Raw genomic sequence first — 17,922 nt, forward strand, 5'->3', positions numbered from 1 at the left:
GCATCTGTGTTCACTATGGAGAAAGACGATGTAGACATAGAAATCGGGTAAGGGGACTGTGATATACTTGAACATATTAGCATCGAGAGGGAGGAGGTACTAGCGGTTTTAGCAGGCCAAAAAGTGGATAAATCCCCAGGCCCGGACGAGATGTATCCCAGGCTGCTGTGTGAGGCAAAGGAGGAGATTGCAGGGGCTCTGACACAAATTTTCAGAACCTCTCTGGCCACAGGGGATGTACCAGAGGACTGGAGAACAGCTAACGTAGTACCATTATTCAAGAAGGGTAGCAGGGATAAACCAGGGAATTACAGGCCAGTGAGCCTAACATCTGTGGTAGGGAAATTATTGGAAAAAATTCTGAGGGACAAAATTAGCCTCCACATGGAGAGGCAAGGATTAATCGGGGATAGTCAGCATGGCTTTGTCAAGGGTAAATCATGTCTGACCAATCTGACTGAATTTTTCGAGGGGGTGACTCGGTGTGTGGATGAGGGAAATGCTGTGGATGTGGTATACATGGACTTCAGTAAGGCTTTTGACAAAGTCCCGCATAGGAGACTGGTCAAGAAGGTAAGAGCCCATGGGATCCAGGGTGCCTTGGCACGTTGGATCCTAAACTGGCTGAGTGGCAGGAGGCAGAGGGTGATGGTCAACGGTTGCTTTTGTGACTGGAAGCCTGTGTCCCGTGGGGTACCTCAGGGATCGGTGCTGGGTCCCTTGCTGTTTGTGATCTACATAAATGATTTGGATGAGAATGTAAAAGGTATGATCAGTAAGTTCGCAGATGACACGAAAACTGGTGGGGTGGTAAATTGCGAGGAGGAAAGCCTCAGGCTACAGGACGATATAAACGGGTTGGTCAGATGGGCGGAAAAGTGGCAAATGGAATTTAACCCTGAAAAGTGCGAGGTGATGCATTTTGGACGGACAAATAAGGCAAGGGAATACACAATGAGTGGTAGGACCCTAGGAAGTACAGAGGGTCAGAGGGACCTTGGTGTACATGTACATAGATCCCTGAAGGCAGCGGAACAGGTAGATAAGGTGGTTAAAAAGGCATATGGGATACTTGCCTTCATTAGCCGAGGCATAGAATATAAGAGCAGGGAGGTTATGATGGAGCTGTACAAAACGCTGGTAAGGCCACAGCTGGAGTACTGTGTGCAGTTCTGGTCGCCTCACTATAGGAAGGTTGTGATTGCTTTGGAGAGGGTGCAGAGAAGATTCACCAGGATGTTACCTGGGATGGAGCGCCTCAGCTATGAAGAAAGACTAAACAGGCTGGGGTTGTTTTCCTTGGAGCAAAGAAGGCTGAGGGGGGACCTGATTGATGTGTACAAAATGATCAGGGGCATAGATAGGGTAGATAAAGAGGAACTTTTCCCCTTAGTAGGGGGGTCAATAACAAGGGGGCATAGATTCAAGGTAAGGGTTTAGAGGGGATTTGAGGAGGAACTTTTTCACCCAGAGGGTGGTTGGAGTCTGGAACTCACTGCCTGAAAGGGTGGTAGACGCAGGAACCCTCACAACATTCAAGAAGCATTTGGATGAGCACTTGAAATGCCATTGCATACAAGGCTATGGACCAAATGCTGGAAAATGGGATTAGATTGGACAGCGCTTGATGGACGGCGCGGACACGATGGGCCGAAGGGCCTCTTTCTGTGCTGTATAACTCTATGACTCTATGACTCTATTAGGCTGAGAGCTCAGCCTGCTCGATTGACCATTGCTGCCAGTGGCGGCCGGTTACGGACACTGCATTTGCTTGAGGTCCTTGATTGGCTTGGGACAGGCAGCATCTGTTTAGAGAGAAACAGAGTTAACGTTTCAGGTCGATGACCTTTTGTCAGAACTGGAAAAAGTTAGAGATGTAGCAGATTTTAAGCAAGTGTAGGGGCAAGGGAGAGGGGGAGGGGAGGAAAGAACAAAAGGGAAGGTCTGTGATAGGGTGGAAGGCAGGAGTGATTAAAAGACAAAAGGATGATGGTGCAAGGCAAAAGGAAATGGTGATGGGACAAGTAAAGAAACAAAAGATGAGTCTAGAAGAGGTGTAAATGGGAATGGCAGAATCATCAACAGCTGCCATCCAAGAAAATAGGGGCAGAGGTTATGGTCTGAAATTGTTGAACTCGATGTTGAGTCCAGAAGGCTGTAACGTGCCTGATCGAAAGATGAGGTGCTGTTCCTCGAACTTACATTGAGCTCCGTAGGAACAGTGTAAGAGGCCGAGGACAGAGAGGTCAGGAGTGGGAGTGGAGTGAAGAATTAAAGTGACAGGCGATCAGAAGCTCGGGGTCACGCTTACGGACTGAATGGAGGTGTTCCACAAATTGGTCACCCAATCTACGTTTAGTCTCCCCAAAAAATCTACGAACCTACCTGATGGTCCTAGATCCACGGAGACTCGCGCTCCTGGGCCTCTATGCATTTCGCAAGCGTCCCATGGATCACATGGGCTGGCCCAACAAATGAAAGAAGGGGATCCTGATTCATGCTTATGGGGATTCCATATGTACAGAAATTTTAATGCAAATCACACTAGCACAACCCCCAGTGCAATTATCATGCCAAATATCTGTGATTCACGGGGTGAGGGTAGAAGAGAACTGTAAATGAGTAACACGAGTAACTACTTGGGATAAAGCTCAGGTTTTCAGTCATTTTTAGATACACGTGTATGGATTTGTTTTTAAAAATGTAACCACTGTAAACTTTACTGTTTCTGTTGTGTAAAATGGTTGAGTGGTCAGAGTACACTTGGCACCCTCTAGTGGTTTGGTGCAACAATACTTTTGGTTCTTAGCTGTCCCTCTACGGTGCTTCTTTGTGTTTGGATTATCCTTCCCCAACACTGGAGGAAAACTAAGCTTGAACTAAGGATAGGGTTGTGGCTGGAGCCTCTTATCTGAAATACCCGTGATAAAAGTAAGGCCAAATATTTTATGGTTGACATTCTTTTGCATTGCAATCATATAAAGGGCAATGTCTATGACCTGGACTGGTAAACACAGATAACAGCATGTTTTCAATCTGCCTTGACGTTGATCCTAAATACACAAAGGTGCCATCTTGTGTCTAAACTAAGCTGTTGTCTAACTTTAGTAATATCCAAACGTTGTGATGAGATTGCACAGACAGTCTATTCGGAAATACCGACATTATATTCGGAAATACCGACATTATATTCGGAAATACCGACAGTGTATTGAGTGATCAATTAAATTACTGCTTGGCTCAGCATAGCAGTAAATTGAGAGGAGCAGATTGTTTTTCTTTATAGGCTACAGGTGTTTATTGAATTGACAGAAAATGATATTTGAGGCTGCATATTGATTTTAAATTAATTTGTTCTACATAGTGTTTGTCATTACTAAACCCCTGCTGTACATTAAGCACTAACTTATTACTTATACAAAAGCAAAATACTGTGGATGCTGAAAATCTGAAATAAAAAGAGAAAATGCTGGAAGTACTCAGCAGGTCAGGTAGCATCTGTGGGGAATCAGAGTTAATGGGCCGGATATTAACTTGGAGGGAGCTGAGGGGGCTGCTTTGAGGTTGGGAAACCCGGAAGAATAGTTTTCCCTCAACTCCTGCTGAATTTAGCCGCAGGACCTGATTAGCATTTTTTTAATCTTCTTTCCCGGCCGCAGGCAGCCAGATTGAAAGGCTGGCTACGGCCGGGGAGCGGAGAGGAGGGAGAGTGGGATCGGAAAGGCCGGCTGGGAGGGGGTTGGCGATCGGAGGCCAGAGGGCAGATCGGAGGCTAGGCAGGGGAGATCAGAATGGTCAGGGGATGTCTGATTGCAGGGGGTTGCTGAAGTAGGTGAACTGGATCCAGCAGGTAAGTGGAAAGGCACTTACCACCTGGATCCAGCAGTCCTCACCTCCCGTTAGCCGTTGGGTTTCCGAAGGCCTGGAAAACTTGCAGGCCAGGGATAAATTTAAAATGGTGGTTACTTATGAGGCATGCCACCTCGTTATAATATTTAAATTGACAACCCACCTCCTGGGAGCAGGTTGGTCACCCTCCCCCCACCCCCATCCCACCTCCATTCAAACCGGAAGTGGGCAGGTTGGGGTCGGGATTCAGATTTTTAACATTTTAACATCTCACCCGACCCAAACTTTTTGGGGGTTAAAATTTCCCCCAATGTTTCAGGTTGTCTAAAACGTTAACACTGTTTCTCGCTCCACAGATGCTGCCTGACCTGCTGAGTATTTCCAGCATTTTCTCTTTTTAGAACTTATTATTTACGCTCTTCTCAATGGCATGGTGGACAAATGCACAATGTGCAGAGGCAATGAGCTGTAGTTTTGAACCCTGGCCCCAGGTTTGAACCCTGGCCTGATTTCAGCAACAGCAACAATGGGGACACTACAGTTGACCTCAGTACCCCTGGATTAAAGGAGTAGAAAATTAGTCAAGGTTGCTACTTTTGGTCACTGTCTGGTAACACCTACTGGAAATTTTGTTTGTGGATATCATTGTGAGGGGAGAAGTCTATTTATTCATAGTGAGGGCTAATTTCACCCATTGTTCTGAATTGAAATAATGCAAAACAATCAGATGTGCATTTTCTTTTTACAAAATTTCTGCTGGCAAACCCATGCCTGCTGCCTGTTAAAACACACGACTCTGGTTCGAGACATCCCTGGCGGTTTGATCACATGATGTTCTGGCCATGTGAGGTCAGATCACATGACTTCTACAAATGTTATTGGATTTACTTGCAGTATAAAATTTCAATTTGTAGTTTCGTGCCAGCAGCTGTTGTGTGACACGTTCCAAGAACCAGGAGGCCACGTGTGAGCAGGCGAAGAAGGGTAATGGAATAAGGGGAAACCATTCTCTCCATCTCTCCTACCGAGCACCCATTCCCCAGTCTCTATCTCTCCCTTCCCCAGTTGCCATTCTCCAGTCTGCATCTCTCCCTAAGCCGCCATTCCCCCTTTCCCTCAACTCGCGATTTCAGAACCCCCCCTTGATTTCAGAGCCCCCCTCGATTTCAGAGCCCCCCTCGATTTCAGAGACCCCGATTTCAGAACCCCCTTGATTTCAGATCCCCCCTTGATTTCAGAGCCCCCTCTTGATTTTAGATCCCCCCTGATTTCAGAGCCCCCCTGATTTCAGAGCCCCCTTGATTTCAGAGCCCCCTCTTGATTTTAGATCCCCCTTGATTTCAGAGCCCCCTCTTGATTTTAGATCCCCCTGATTTCAGAGCCCCCCTGATTTCAGAGCCCCCCTCGATTTCAGAGCCCCCCGATTTCAGAGCACCCCTTGATTTCAGAGCCCCCCTGATTTCAGAGCACCCCTGATTTCAGAGTCCCCTTGATTTCAGAGCCCCCTCTTGATTTTAGAACCCCCTTGATTTCAGAGCCCCCCTCTTGATTTTAGATCCCCCTTGATTTCAGAGCCCCCTCTTGATTTTAGATCCCCCTGATTTCAGAGCCCCCTCTTGATTTTAGATCCCCCTGATTTCAGAGCCCCCCTGATTTCAGAGTCCCCTTGATTTCAGAGCCCCCCTCGATTTCAGAGCCCCCTGATTTCAGAGCCCCTCTTGATTTCAGAGCCCCCCTCTTGATTTTAGATCCCCCCTGATTTCAGAGCCCCCCTGATTTCAGAGCCCCCTTGATTTCAGAGCCCCCTCTTGATTTTAGATCCCCCTTGATTTCAGAGCCCCCTCTTGATTTTAGATCCCCCCTGATTTCAGAGCCCCCCTGATTTCAGAGCCCCCTTGATTTCAGAGCCCCCCTCGATTTCAGAGCCCGTCTGATTTCAGAGCCCCCTTGATTTCAGAGCACCCCTTGATTTCAGAGCCCCCCTGATTTCAGAGCCCCCCTGATTTCAGAGCACCCCTTGATTTCAGAACCCCCCTGATTTCAGAGCCCCCCTGATTTCAGAGCCCCCTTGATTTCAGAGCCCCCTCTTGATTTTAGATCCCCCTTGATTTCAGAGCCCCCTCTTGATTTTAGATCCCCCTGATTTCAGAGCCCCCCTGATTTCAGAGCCCCCCTCGATTTCAGAGCCCCCTGATTTCAGAGCACCCCTTGATTTCAGAGCCCCCCTGATTTCAGAGCACCCCTGATTTCAGAGTCCCCTTGATTTCAGAGCCCCCTCTTGATTTTAGAACCCCCTTGATTTCAGAGCCCCCCTCTTGATTTTAGATCCCCCCGATTTCAGAGCCCCCCTGATTTCAGAGCCCCCCTCGATTTCAGAGCCCCCCTGATTTCAGAGCCCCCCTTGATTTCAGAGCAGCCCTTGATTTCAGAGCCCCCCGATTTCAGAGCCACCCTTGATTTCAGAGCCCCCTTGATTTCAGAGCCCCCCTGATTTCAGTGCACCCCTTGATTTCAGAGCCCCCCTGATTTCAGAGCCCCCTGATTTCAGGGCCCCCTTGATTTCAGAGCCCCCTCTTGATTTTAGATCCCCCTTGATTTCAGAGCCCCCCTCTTGATTTTAGATCCCCCCTGATTTCAGAGCCCCCCTGGTTTCAGAGCCCCCCTCGATTTCAGAGCCCCCTGATTTCAGAGCCCCCTTGATTTCAGAGCACCCCTTGATTTCAGAGCCCCCTGATTTCAGAGCCCCCCTGTTTTCAGAGTACCCCTTGATTTCAGAGCCCCCCTGATTTCAGAGCCCCCTTGATTTCAGAGCCCCCCTCTTGATTTTAGATCCCCCTTGATTTCAGAGCCCCCTCTTGATTTTAGATCACCCCTGATTTCAGAGCCCCCTTGATTTCAGATCCCCCCTGATTTCAGAGCCCCCCTGATTTCAGAGCCCCCCTGATTTCAGTGTACCCCTTGATTTCAGAGCCCCCCCTGATTTCAGAGCCCCCCTGATTTCAGAGCCCCCTTGATTTCAGAGCCCCCTCTTGATTTTAGATCCCCCTTGATTTCAGAGCACCCCTCTTGATTTTAGATCCCCCCTGATTTCAGAGCCCCCCTGATTTCAGAGCCCCCTCGATTTCAGAGCCCCCCTGATTTCAGAGCCCCCTTGATTTCAGAGCCCCCCTCTTGATTTTAGATCCCCCTGATTTCAGAGCCCCCCTTGATTTCAGAGCCCCCCTTGATTTCAGAGCCCCTCCTGATTTCAGAGCCCCCCCTTGATTTCAGAGCCCCCCCCAACAATTTCAGAGCACCCGCCCCAATTCCCAACTTGCTCCCCCCACTCACCCCCCCCACCCCTGCCCCCACCCGGTTATGGCTTTCAGTGGGTGACAAGCTCAGTGGAAAAGACGGGAAATGATTCTCTTTAAAATTAATGCAGTTTAACCTGGTTCTGACTCCCAATGCTTAACAGTTAGTAATTATTTACACTACCTCACATAAATGTCTGTTGTTCATGCGGGCACACTAAGGGGGGAAAATTCGGTTGATTTGCGCATCCAGTTAGCGCCCTAACTAGCGCCCAGGCACAGCAACGCTAACGTCTCCGGTGAAATTCAGCTGGATGTTAGCGGTGGCGATAACCGTTAGTGCCCCACGGTGCTGCGCCTCCAGCGATGATGTCATCACCATGCGCATCGCCCCACTTGCGCCCCGGCTGCGATCTTTGGTAGCGCCCCCTGACTTACCGCCGGATGCTATGTCCGACATTAAACCGAGACCCTGTCTGCCCTCTCAGGTGGACATAAAAGGTCCTATTTGAAAGAAGAGGAGGGGCGTTATCCCCGGTGTCCTAGCTAATATTTATCCATCAATCAACATCACGAAAACAGTTTATCTGGTCATTATCAAATTCCTGTTTGTGGGAGCTTGCTGTGCGCAAATTAGCTGCCGCGTTTCCTACATTGCAACAGTGACTACACTTCAAAAAGTACTTCATTGGCTGTAAAGCAATTTGGAACATCTGGTGGTTGTGAAAGGCGCTATATAAATGCAAGTTTTTTTTTTAAAACCATGGAATGGATCACATCAGCCCCAAAGCTCTGCATTGAATCCAGTCCATAATCTTTTGGGTGGAATATTCTTGATGCACCATGTGGACAAGGGAATTAACAAATGGCGATATGATGCCTCATATAAACAAATAGCCAGCTTTAAATGAATTACGGCAACTTATGTGATGGTACCAAAGGGCATTTGTTACGCCTGATCTTTAACCCAAAATGAGTCAGTGTCTTTAAGCGATGGGGTGAGAATATTTTAGCTCTCAAGCTAGATTATCCACAGGTAAAATAAGTTAGCCTGACTTCTCCGAATTATAAATGAAGTCTCTTTAATTAAGGAATTCCTATCCCGAGCTCCATCTAAAGTGTAACCTCCTTCTCTTTTTCTTTCAGATCAGCATCTTCATGACACATTTATCCAACTATGGAAATGATCGACTGGGACTCTATACGTTTGTGAACCTGGCTAATTTTGTCCATTGCTGGACCAACCTGAAGCTGCAGACCATGCCCCCTGTGCAGCTGGCACACAAATACTTTGAGCTCTTTCCAGAACAAAAGGAGCCATTCTGGCAGGTGTGGTTCCAGTCCTTCTTGAAACGAGTGCACTGATAATTCTGCAGATAACAGTCCCATACCCCCTTTTGAGTACAAACCTCCTTTCGAGTGACTCCGTACTTCCAGGGTTTTCTTCGTCTTGCTGATAACTTTATCTGTTTTTGGAGTGTAAGATGATTTTAACAGCAGGCAACCAAAAAAACATGGCTGCCTGATTACCAAAGGTCTCCTGCCACCTCTCCTAAAATATGTTTCTCTAAAATTTCTTTTAATCCACAACATCTGTGATTGCTGAAGAACCCCTGCTTGGGTAAATGAAAGTGCAATGATCATGCTACCAATAAGGACAATCTGTAACTGATCACAGATGTTCCGTTGGAGCAACCAAGGAATTTCAGCATCTATACAAGTGTAATCGGCAGTTAGTCAATGGCAGGAATGAATGCTAAAGCTGAATTCTAACTCCAAACCAGTCTGATTCGGGGGGGAAAGTTCAGATGTTCATTAACATTTGAGATTGGACCCAACTCTGAACGCCCCTTTGGAACCTGGCAGCATAAACAGCAAAGTGTTTTTGACATGTCCCTTCTACATGTGTGCAATGCTACTGTGAAAATCTTGCCAGAATTCTTGTTTACATGATTAGTATCAGAAGGTGGCTGTTTATTTTAGATTGTATTTTTTTTTACCAAGCAAGGCTTCTGGTTGGGAGGGAGGGGCAGATTTAAATATATATTTACATTCTTGTAATTATATAGAGCCGTATCACATCAAAATACTTCAAAGTATTTCACACAGTGAATTTCTTTTTCTTTCTGTAGTGTAGTGACTGTTGTTATCATAGAATCATAGATTAATACAGCACAGAAGGAAGCCATTCGGCCTATCTAGTCTGTGCTGGCTCTTTCAAAGAGCAATTCAGTTAATCCCACTCCCCCACTCTTTCCCCATAACCCTGCAGTTTTTTCTCCTTCAAGTATTTATCCAATTCCCTTTTGAAAGCTGCTATTGAATTTGTTTCCACCAGGTATGTTACATAGGTACGTATATAGGAAGGAATCCATGTTTTCCATGGTGATGTATAGGATCTCCCTTTTCTGCTGCACCATTGATCAGATTCAGGCCACCCACACTGTTTATTGGGCACAGCTTGGGACATTTTAGCTAGTTATTAGACACTTCTGATTTCAGTTGAATTTTCTTTCCATTTGGAGGCACAGACTAATTTCCACACAACCATTAACTCACGCAGACAGACCTTCACCCATTATACTGACTCACCTGTAAGACCACCAGGGTTCCGTGTCTATTCCTTTAAGAACAATCACCGTCCATGCTGTGTTAAACTGCAAGGAGCTCAGCCATTTTAACATTGTACCAATTTCCTTCTTTCTGGCAGAATCCGTGTGATGATAAACGACACAAGGACATCTGGTCTAAAGAGAAAACGTGCGATCGTTTACCGAAATTTCTGGTTATTGGACCTCAAAAAACAGGTGAGCTTTTATTACAAGCAATAAGAAATGATTCGATTCAAATGAATTTATCTGTGGTATCCAGATGGATTGCATGGAGAATAGTTAATTATTCAAACTATTCCATTAAGCGTGTTCTAATAGTGCATTTGCAATTAATATCATAGTTAATGTAGCTCTGTGTTCATTTTCTTTAGGCCTAAAACTGAGGCACAATAAGCCATCTTGTGGTTTTAAGATGATTTAAGAAATTAAGGCCTAGAAATTCGTAGTGTTAGCGTTGGCTGTTAAGGCCCGTTTCAGGAAAAAAAAGGTGGCCACTGCACTTCTGCCCGTTGCTGGCAGGTCCTGCGGTGGCCGCAATTTTGAGCTGGGGGGCAGCGCTGCCGATGTCCGTGCTCTCTAGCAATATGGAAATTATGCAGATTGTGACGTCAATGAGTGTGCAACTCTCACCTGATGTCTGATCTGCCATTTTGGAGTGCGCCGCTCAACTTACCAGCCTGTGTTAATTACGACCCACTGAGCAAGCATTGACAAGCAGGAAGGAGGCTCCAGCAGCATTATTTAAAGGGACCATCAGCAACAACTCGCAGCTGACATGCTTGTTCAGTTTGACTGGCTCTGTGGAGCTTTCTACAACTCCAGCAGCTTTATTAACTTCTTTCAAAGCAGAGGCAGCGAAGAAGAGGAGAAGATGTGAGGGAGAAGGAGGAGGAGGGCCAGGAGGGCTCTCATCAGGAGGCCTTACCCACCTAGGGTATTCAGAGAGCACTTTGCTAATATCCACTTAAGCGAGGAGCAGTGTATTAGGAGGTTCTGCTTCACCAAGGAAGTGGTTACAGAACTCTGCCACCTCCTGCAACCAGACCTCCAGCCTCAGAGCACGGTGACCATGGCTCTCCCAGTGGCAGTCAAGGTCACTGTGGTCCTCAATTTCTTTGCCAGCGGATCCTTCCAGTCTGCAGCAGCAGACATAGCTAACATCTCCCAGTTCTCTGTCCATCGCTGCATCCAGGAGGTCACAGAGGCTCTCTACACCAGGAGAAGGGACTATGTAGTCTTCTCTCTGAGCAGAGAGAAGCAGGAGGAATGCGCATGTGGCTTTACCAGGATAGCGGGCTTCCTCATGGTGCAGGGCGCCACTGACTGCACACTCGTGGCTTTGCGAGCACCACATAACAATACTGAGATCTTCCGTGACCGCAACTGCTACCACTGACTTAATGTGCAGCTGTTGTGCGACCATGCCCAGCGCATCTTGATGGTAAATACCTGCTCTCCTGGCAGCAGTCATGATGCCTTCATCCAGCATCAGTCTGATGTGCCAGCAATCTACCAGCCGCCACGTCAAACCCGAGGGTGGCTGCTCAGATACACAGGCTATCCGCTCTGCACCTGGCTGATGACTCCCCTCTGCAACCCCCAACACTCCTGCCCAGTACTCATATAATGAGAGCCATGCTGCCACCAGGAACATCATCAAGCAGACCATCGGGCTGCTGAAGCAACGGTTCCGCTGCCTTGACCACTCGGGAGGAGCCCTCCAGTACTCGGCGGAGCGGGTGTCTCATTTTGTGGTGTTCAGCTGCACGCTTCACAACTTGGCCATCATGAGGGTGCAGCCCTTCCCGGCAGGTATCGCGGCACCACCTCAGGAAGAGGATGAGGGAGAGGAAGAGGAAGGGGAAGAGGAGCAGGAGGAAGAGAAAGAGGAGGAGCACGAGGAGAAAGGGAGGAGGCAGGCAGCAAAGCCCCCTTTGACATGGGCTGTCCGTGAACGCCTCATCAAACTCCGATTCGTGAGAATGAAACCCCAGATCCCTGTTGCTCACCACATCCCCATCATACCATCTCTCTTGCAAAATGTCGCAGCATCCTCTTGGGTATAAAGCTGAAATGAGAGTCACCACAAAACATACATTCCAAACAAAATTTATAAATTTATCAGTACTCAATTCGCATTACAATATCAAGTAATCCCGCTTTTGTGTAGGGGGTTTTGGCGTGTGCCCAGTCAGCTCTGCCCCTGACTGTCTCTGAGCGGTTCGAATCGCTCCCACACTCCCTGGGTTCTAGACACCGGACTTAGGTATAGGCGGCAATACAGTATAAACGCGTAGACAAGTGGTTCGGTGCAAGAAAACCGTAATTTTTATTAGAGGTAAAACAAGATCACAATGCTGAGAATTACTAAGATAATTACAGGCATATAAAAATAATACACTTATTTGGGAATGGGGAACACACGGCACATCGAGGGAACAAACACATTAAAATCCCCTTATCCTTGTCCCACCCCCTATACCTAAATAGATTAAGCTATGAGGGGCCAGCGATTTATGCTCACCAATTCGAAACCTACTGACTTTTAACGGTTGTGAGTTTGGGGTCCACACTTGCTGTCCTTTGGGGTCCTTCGTCGCCACGTGGTCACAGGGCGCGGCGATGGAGTTGTTTATGCAATCACCCTCTTTTTCCTCAGCTAACGTTGTCATCGAGTCGCATCTTCGTCGAGTCACGATGGGTCTTCTTCTTCTTCCTCGGGCGGTTTAGTCACTGACGGGTTTTATAACGGTTGGGGCTGGCTCGGTTGGCGGTTTATACTGTCAAACTGATTTTTCTACCCATGCTTCGAGTGCCAACTTATTCATCAAACGCCAGCTTATAACTAGGCGTTTGTCCCCCAACGTGTCCTTCCGCTGTCCTTCTCTGCCTTTACCGGTTTACCGTTTTCTTCGTCTCATCTCGTCTCGTCTCGTCTGCCCGTTTGTGGCCCTTATGTCCTGTGTCTTTTTGAATCAGGTCTCATTCTCCTCCCGCGTTCGGCCCTCAGTGTAGTAATGGGCGTCCTTGGTGTTGAGCGGCGCGGGGAGCGAGAAGAGTAGTGCCTGTCATTTGGGTGCCCTTTCCTGCTTTGATGCTCCTAATGTAGTGCTCTCCTAGTGGCTGCAGCATGGCTGGTGGAAGGCAGCTGAGTTACCATGGGGGAGACTTCAGATGGCTTTGCAGGACGACCTCGAGTAACTCTGGCCCTAGAAGGTCCAGCTGTAGACTGCACCACCTCGGCACGGGCGGCAGTAGTCTGGGCGGGTTGGCTGACAGGCAGTGACAAGGGCAATGGCGGAGTGGCAGTGGTGGGAATGAAAATGCCGTCATCCTGAGAGAGGACAGCAGGTTCCTGCTCCACTGACCCACTGCCACTGCCCCAGGGTGGAACCTTAGCTTTCCTAGCAATCTGTTGGAGGCTAGATTGCTGGGATTCTGCAACACACTGCAAGCCCCGTTCGACAGTGGTAAACCCAGTCATGATGGCAGCAGTCTGAGCTTACGTGGCATCAAACTGAGATTGCATGAGAGCAGTCTGAGATTGGATGCCACCAAGCATAGACTGCATTACAGCACTAAGACGTTGCATCGCTTCTGCCTGTGCTGCAATGGAAGCTGCCAGATCGCCCATCACACGCAGCATCAGGTCTGGGTCGACACAGTCTCTCCTGGAGTTGTCCATCATTTCCAGGCTGGAAATCATGAGCTTCAAGCTCTGCGCAAAGCCCCGTCCAATGTTGGAGGCAGACTCCTCCATGCTCCTTGACATTGCCAAAAGGATCTCAAGCAGGCTTGCCATTGCACCTAGCAATTCAGTGTGCATGGCCATCACCCTTCTTCTGAAGGCCGCCCCATCGAGGTCCTCATCTAAGTCCTATGCAGCAGAACTCGCGCGCGAACTCGCCCTCCGGGGAGCTGGCCCCCGAGCTACCATTTCCCCCTGGTCTTGCTGCAGCCCACTCATGCCCGGTGCCTCACCATGTGCAGATCTACACTACCCTCTAAATTCAGTGCAGTGCCAGTTTCTGAGCTGGTGTCTGCGAGTGTCAGATGCTTCTTCTTCCTCTTCTTCTCCCCCTTCGCTCTCATGCATCGCCTCGGGGAGAGGATACTTGGGTGCTTGTTGTTGATTATCTGAAAGCAGAAAGGCACAAGAGTCGGGTTATGGTGAGGTGGCGGGGAGTGGGGTATGCATGCATACAGCATCAGCAGCTTGAAAGTAAGAAGTGATTCTGGGAAGAGGGGGAAGAGGGATGTGAAAAGAAGGATTAGGAATGAGCATACCATTGTCCCCAAGGGCTTAAACTTTGCCCATTGCCACTGCCTCAGTGACTTCCCGTCCAATGATGTCCAGCACTCACTCCTCCAGTTGGCTCAAAGCCTATATTGCGGCTTGCCCCCCGCCTGTCTGCTGCTGCTTCTGGCGATTATGACTGACCTTGGCCTGCAAGAGAAAGGGAAGTGTGTCAGTGAGTGTGGTGCAATGTGTTTGGGTGATGTACCTGCCATAGTTGAATAGCTGTCAGTGTGCGAAAGCTGTGAGATGTGGGTGTGAGGCTTGCAGCAGTGGTAAGGTTGTGAGGGTGAAGTGAAGCTATGATTGTGAGGGGGGCGGTGAATTTCAACAGGTGTTTACCCGATCGTCCACCATAATGTGGAAATTCACCCTATGATTCTTATCTGAAGATGGCTTGATGTTGGAGCAACTATGAGTTTCAGTAGAATTATACAGCAGATTTTATAAATTTGTGCTCTTGGCTCTGAGCTTATTAGGAATTCAGGGACAGAGATCAGTGAGCCCTGAAGAACGGTGGGAATTTGTCTGGCACATTGAAGCCCTGACATCACAAAGCAGGTGGGGCCAGCAGGACAGCATCAGTTCCTGGGATCCCTGCTGCTCCTGTCCCGGGTGACCTCAATTCTGGCAAAGTAACGATGTACAGGTCAATGGAGGGGTGTATGTGTAGACACGATCCTGGCCTGGAACATTCCAGAACTGATTATCGGCATGAGCGTTGGAACAAGAAACTTAATTGGTTTCAAGAAGGAACTAGAAAGGTTCTTGTTAACAAATTGGATTCAGGGTTATTGGAAATGTACCAAGGCAATACTTGGGTGGAATAGATGGACCGAAGGTCTTCTCCTGCACAAAACTGTTACCATGGCCGGAATTTTCTGCACCTTGGCAGGTCGTGTGCGGGCAGTCGTTGTGGTGGGTCGCGACCCTGTTCTTCATTCCATCCCGCTCCTGAGATTGACTTTCCGTTAATGGCGCCTCTTAAGGTAGCCCTGCGCATTACCCAGCCCTATTAAATGGGACGGTTCTGATGACGTCATCGTTGACGCATTTTCAGCTGGGATATTTAAAGGAGCCATGGCCACATTGCATTTGAAGGTTCATGAGGATAGTGCAGGCACTGCACTGCACCATTGGAGAGTTGCAAAGAGTGGCAAAGATGACTCCCTCCACATTGCTTGTGGAGGGAGTGAGAGCACGCAGGGAGGTCCTCTTCCCTTCCAATGGGTAGAAGAGACCTCCCCAGCAGACCAAAGGAGCCTGGCTCCAAATTGCAGAGGAGGTCAGCAGCAGGGATGTGTTCAGGAGGACCTGGGTGCAGTGCCGCAAACATTTCAATGTTCTCATTAGATCAGGAAACATTAGTACAAAGCTACACTCAACTTCATCCTGCTGTGCCTCTTATCACATCCCCATCACTCTGTCTTCCCAACTCTACTCCTGCATATCCTTACTCACACCAACACACCTTGCACCTCCACCCATCCCTCTCTCTCTATCTACATTATCACATCCCCCTCTGACTAACCAACCCTCACACGCACCCTCATCCTAATGCAATCATATCAAATAACAACACACAAGGAGGCCACTTGGCATTGCCACCCCACTCCATCATAGTCACCCTCTAAAGATCTAACCCATCCATTCCCTACACACATTCCATCACTCTCACTCAACCTTCTCTTCTTTCCCTCCTTGCAGGGGAAGAGAGCCCACAATAAGAGGGAGAAGGAGAGAACCGGAGGTGGCCCTCCATCATTGGCCACCTTAACAACAGCAGAGGAGTTGGCCCTGGAAATGTCAGGAATCGCAGAGCAGCTGGAGGTGGGAGACGGAGAGAGGGGGACATCTCTGCAACCTGGTGACAGAATTACATCTCATACAGCCACATGGCATACAGCAGTCACTCATATGGGGACTGATGTCAGCAGCCAGTGAATGTTCATCATGTGCATAATGGTATTGTTACCCATCCTTGATATTACATATCTAACTCATCTCTTTACTGTCCCACAGGTCCATGAAGAGCTCCCCCCACACACATCCCCTCCTGCCCCCCCCCCCACCCACCACTGTCCAGGAAGAAAAGGAAGATGATTCCTCAGAGGAGCCTCCAGCCTCTGAGGGCGCACCGCCACCAGACATAAGGGCACCCAGCACCAATGCAGATACGCACACCTCAGTGGGTAGATAGAGCAGTGTTGTCACCTGGTGCCTCAGAAGTCACAAGTGAGCAAGAGCAGATGGTGGAGACAGGGACAGCAGTGGAGACTCCTTGCCGGAGGGTGCAGGACACTCCCAGCTCTGCTCAGCTGCATGCAGACGCTGAGCCTCGGGGGCCATCCAGAAAAAGGGCGATCCTGGAGGTGCAGGAAGACGTGAAGGGGGCTTTGACAAGTTTTGCGACCGCGATGTCTGCAAATGTGCAGAAGATGGAGGAGTCCATCTCCAACATGAGCACCACCGTGTCGCAGGCGGTGGCAACTGTAGGCTCTTCCATGGAAAGGATGGTCACCTACATGGAGCAGCTAATGCTCCACTCACAAGAGCACATGGTCTCTGTGGAGAATAGATGGCTATCTATGGAGAATAGATGGCAGAGGCTCATAGACCTCCTCTCTAGAAAGAATGTCAACATAGACGTGGGTCCTCATGGCCCCACTGCTGTGCAGCAAGTTGCTCTCCAGCTCCTTACTAGCAGGGAAGTGCGGGTGACCCATGAGAGGGATGATGGTGAGAGGGGACATGGAAGTGGGGGCTCCTCTCAAATGCTCACACTTCTCCCCCGTTGCCTGTCCCTCAGTCAGAGCCCCAGATGGACGAGTCTGCCCCTGCAGAGGATGTCTGCCAAAAGTGTCTATGCAGTCACAGCAGGGAAGTGAGCAGCCTGCCTCAACCTCTGCTGAAGCCACAGGGGATGCACCTCATAGAAGCATGCATAAGAGAAAGATGAAACACAAGTAGATGCACAAGGGTAAGCACATGGGTGTTTTAATAAATGTTTGTGTAAAGTTTCCGTTACTGTGATGTCACAGATAAAAATATTTATTTTCACCACTTTCCGGTCATGGACAAATTTGCAACTTTGGAAGTGGCTTCGTGAGTGGGAGACATAACGTTACCTCCAGCAATAGTGATCAGTGTGAAAGGAATGGCTTGGTCATTGTAGGAATGCTTTATGGTGTTGCTGTGGGATGGTGGGCACCTGGCACAGCATGTGGCACCATATGGGTGTAATGCCTGAAGTTAAATAAATCTGGCCATGATGAGGCCATCCCTGGCCTCCCGGGCAGCAATGTGCATGGGTGCTGGTGGGATCTGGACCGCAGGCTCCTCCTGCTACTCCTCCTCCTCTGAAGAGGCTATGTACTCAGTGACATAAGAAAACTACAAGGCACTTGGCCTAAGCGTTAAACAAAGCTTTAATCAACTGTTTTACAACATGAAGGTCTAATTGTGTCCTTCACTAGTTCCTGTTAAGAATGTCCTGCGCAAGCTGGGCCCGTGCCCGAGTATTTATACTCTCCCTGGACAGCGCCACCTGTAGGCCGCTCAGTATTATTTCATAAGTCTTTCTGTCACTCAGAGCCTTGCTCCTCCTGCAGCGCTAATCCACCTGCTCCTCTGGGCTGCAGGTCTTGCTCCAGCAATGTGCAAATGTCTGTGATGACCTGGCATGATAGCCTGAGCCTACTTTGGCACTGCTGCTCCGTCATGTTGAGGAAGCTCATCCTCTGCCTGTATACCCTGTGTTGGGGGTATCGCCTCTGGTGCGGTGCAACCCTGCACTGATGCCCTCTGTCCTGTGCAGCATCATATGGTTGAGGAGAAGTTTGGTGGTGTTGTTGTTGGTGCTGCTGGTGTT

At 48.8% G+C, this 17,922-nt stretch overlaps 1 protein-coding gene across 2 annotated transcripts in view; it reads left to right on the forward strand.

The window, feature by feature from the left end:
* Positions 1-17,922, forward strand: part of ndst3 (N-deacetylase/N-sulfotransferase (heparan glucosaminyl) 3) — a 453,737-nt gene that overhangs the window by 392,133 nt on the left and 43,682 nt on the right. For both annotated transcript variants that reach the window (XM_085962751.1, XM_085962758.1), the window contains exons 7-8: positions 8,289-8,471; positions 9,853-9,949. In XM_085962751.1, coding sequence (XP_085818877.1) covers positions 8,289-8,471; positions 9,853-9,949 — 280 coding nt within the window. The remainder of the gene's footprint in view (positions 1-8,288; positions 8,472-9,852; positions 9,950-17,922) is intronic.

This window comes from Somniosus microcephalus, chromosome 2 (assembly GCF_052327205.1).
Source record: "Somniosus microcephalus isolate GS21.2 chromosome 2, FLI_Smic_1.0, whole genome shotgun sequence".
Classification (NCBI taxonomy): Eukaryota; Metazoa; Chordata; class Chondrichthyes; order Squaliformes; family Somniosidae; genus Somniosus; species Somniosus microcephalus.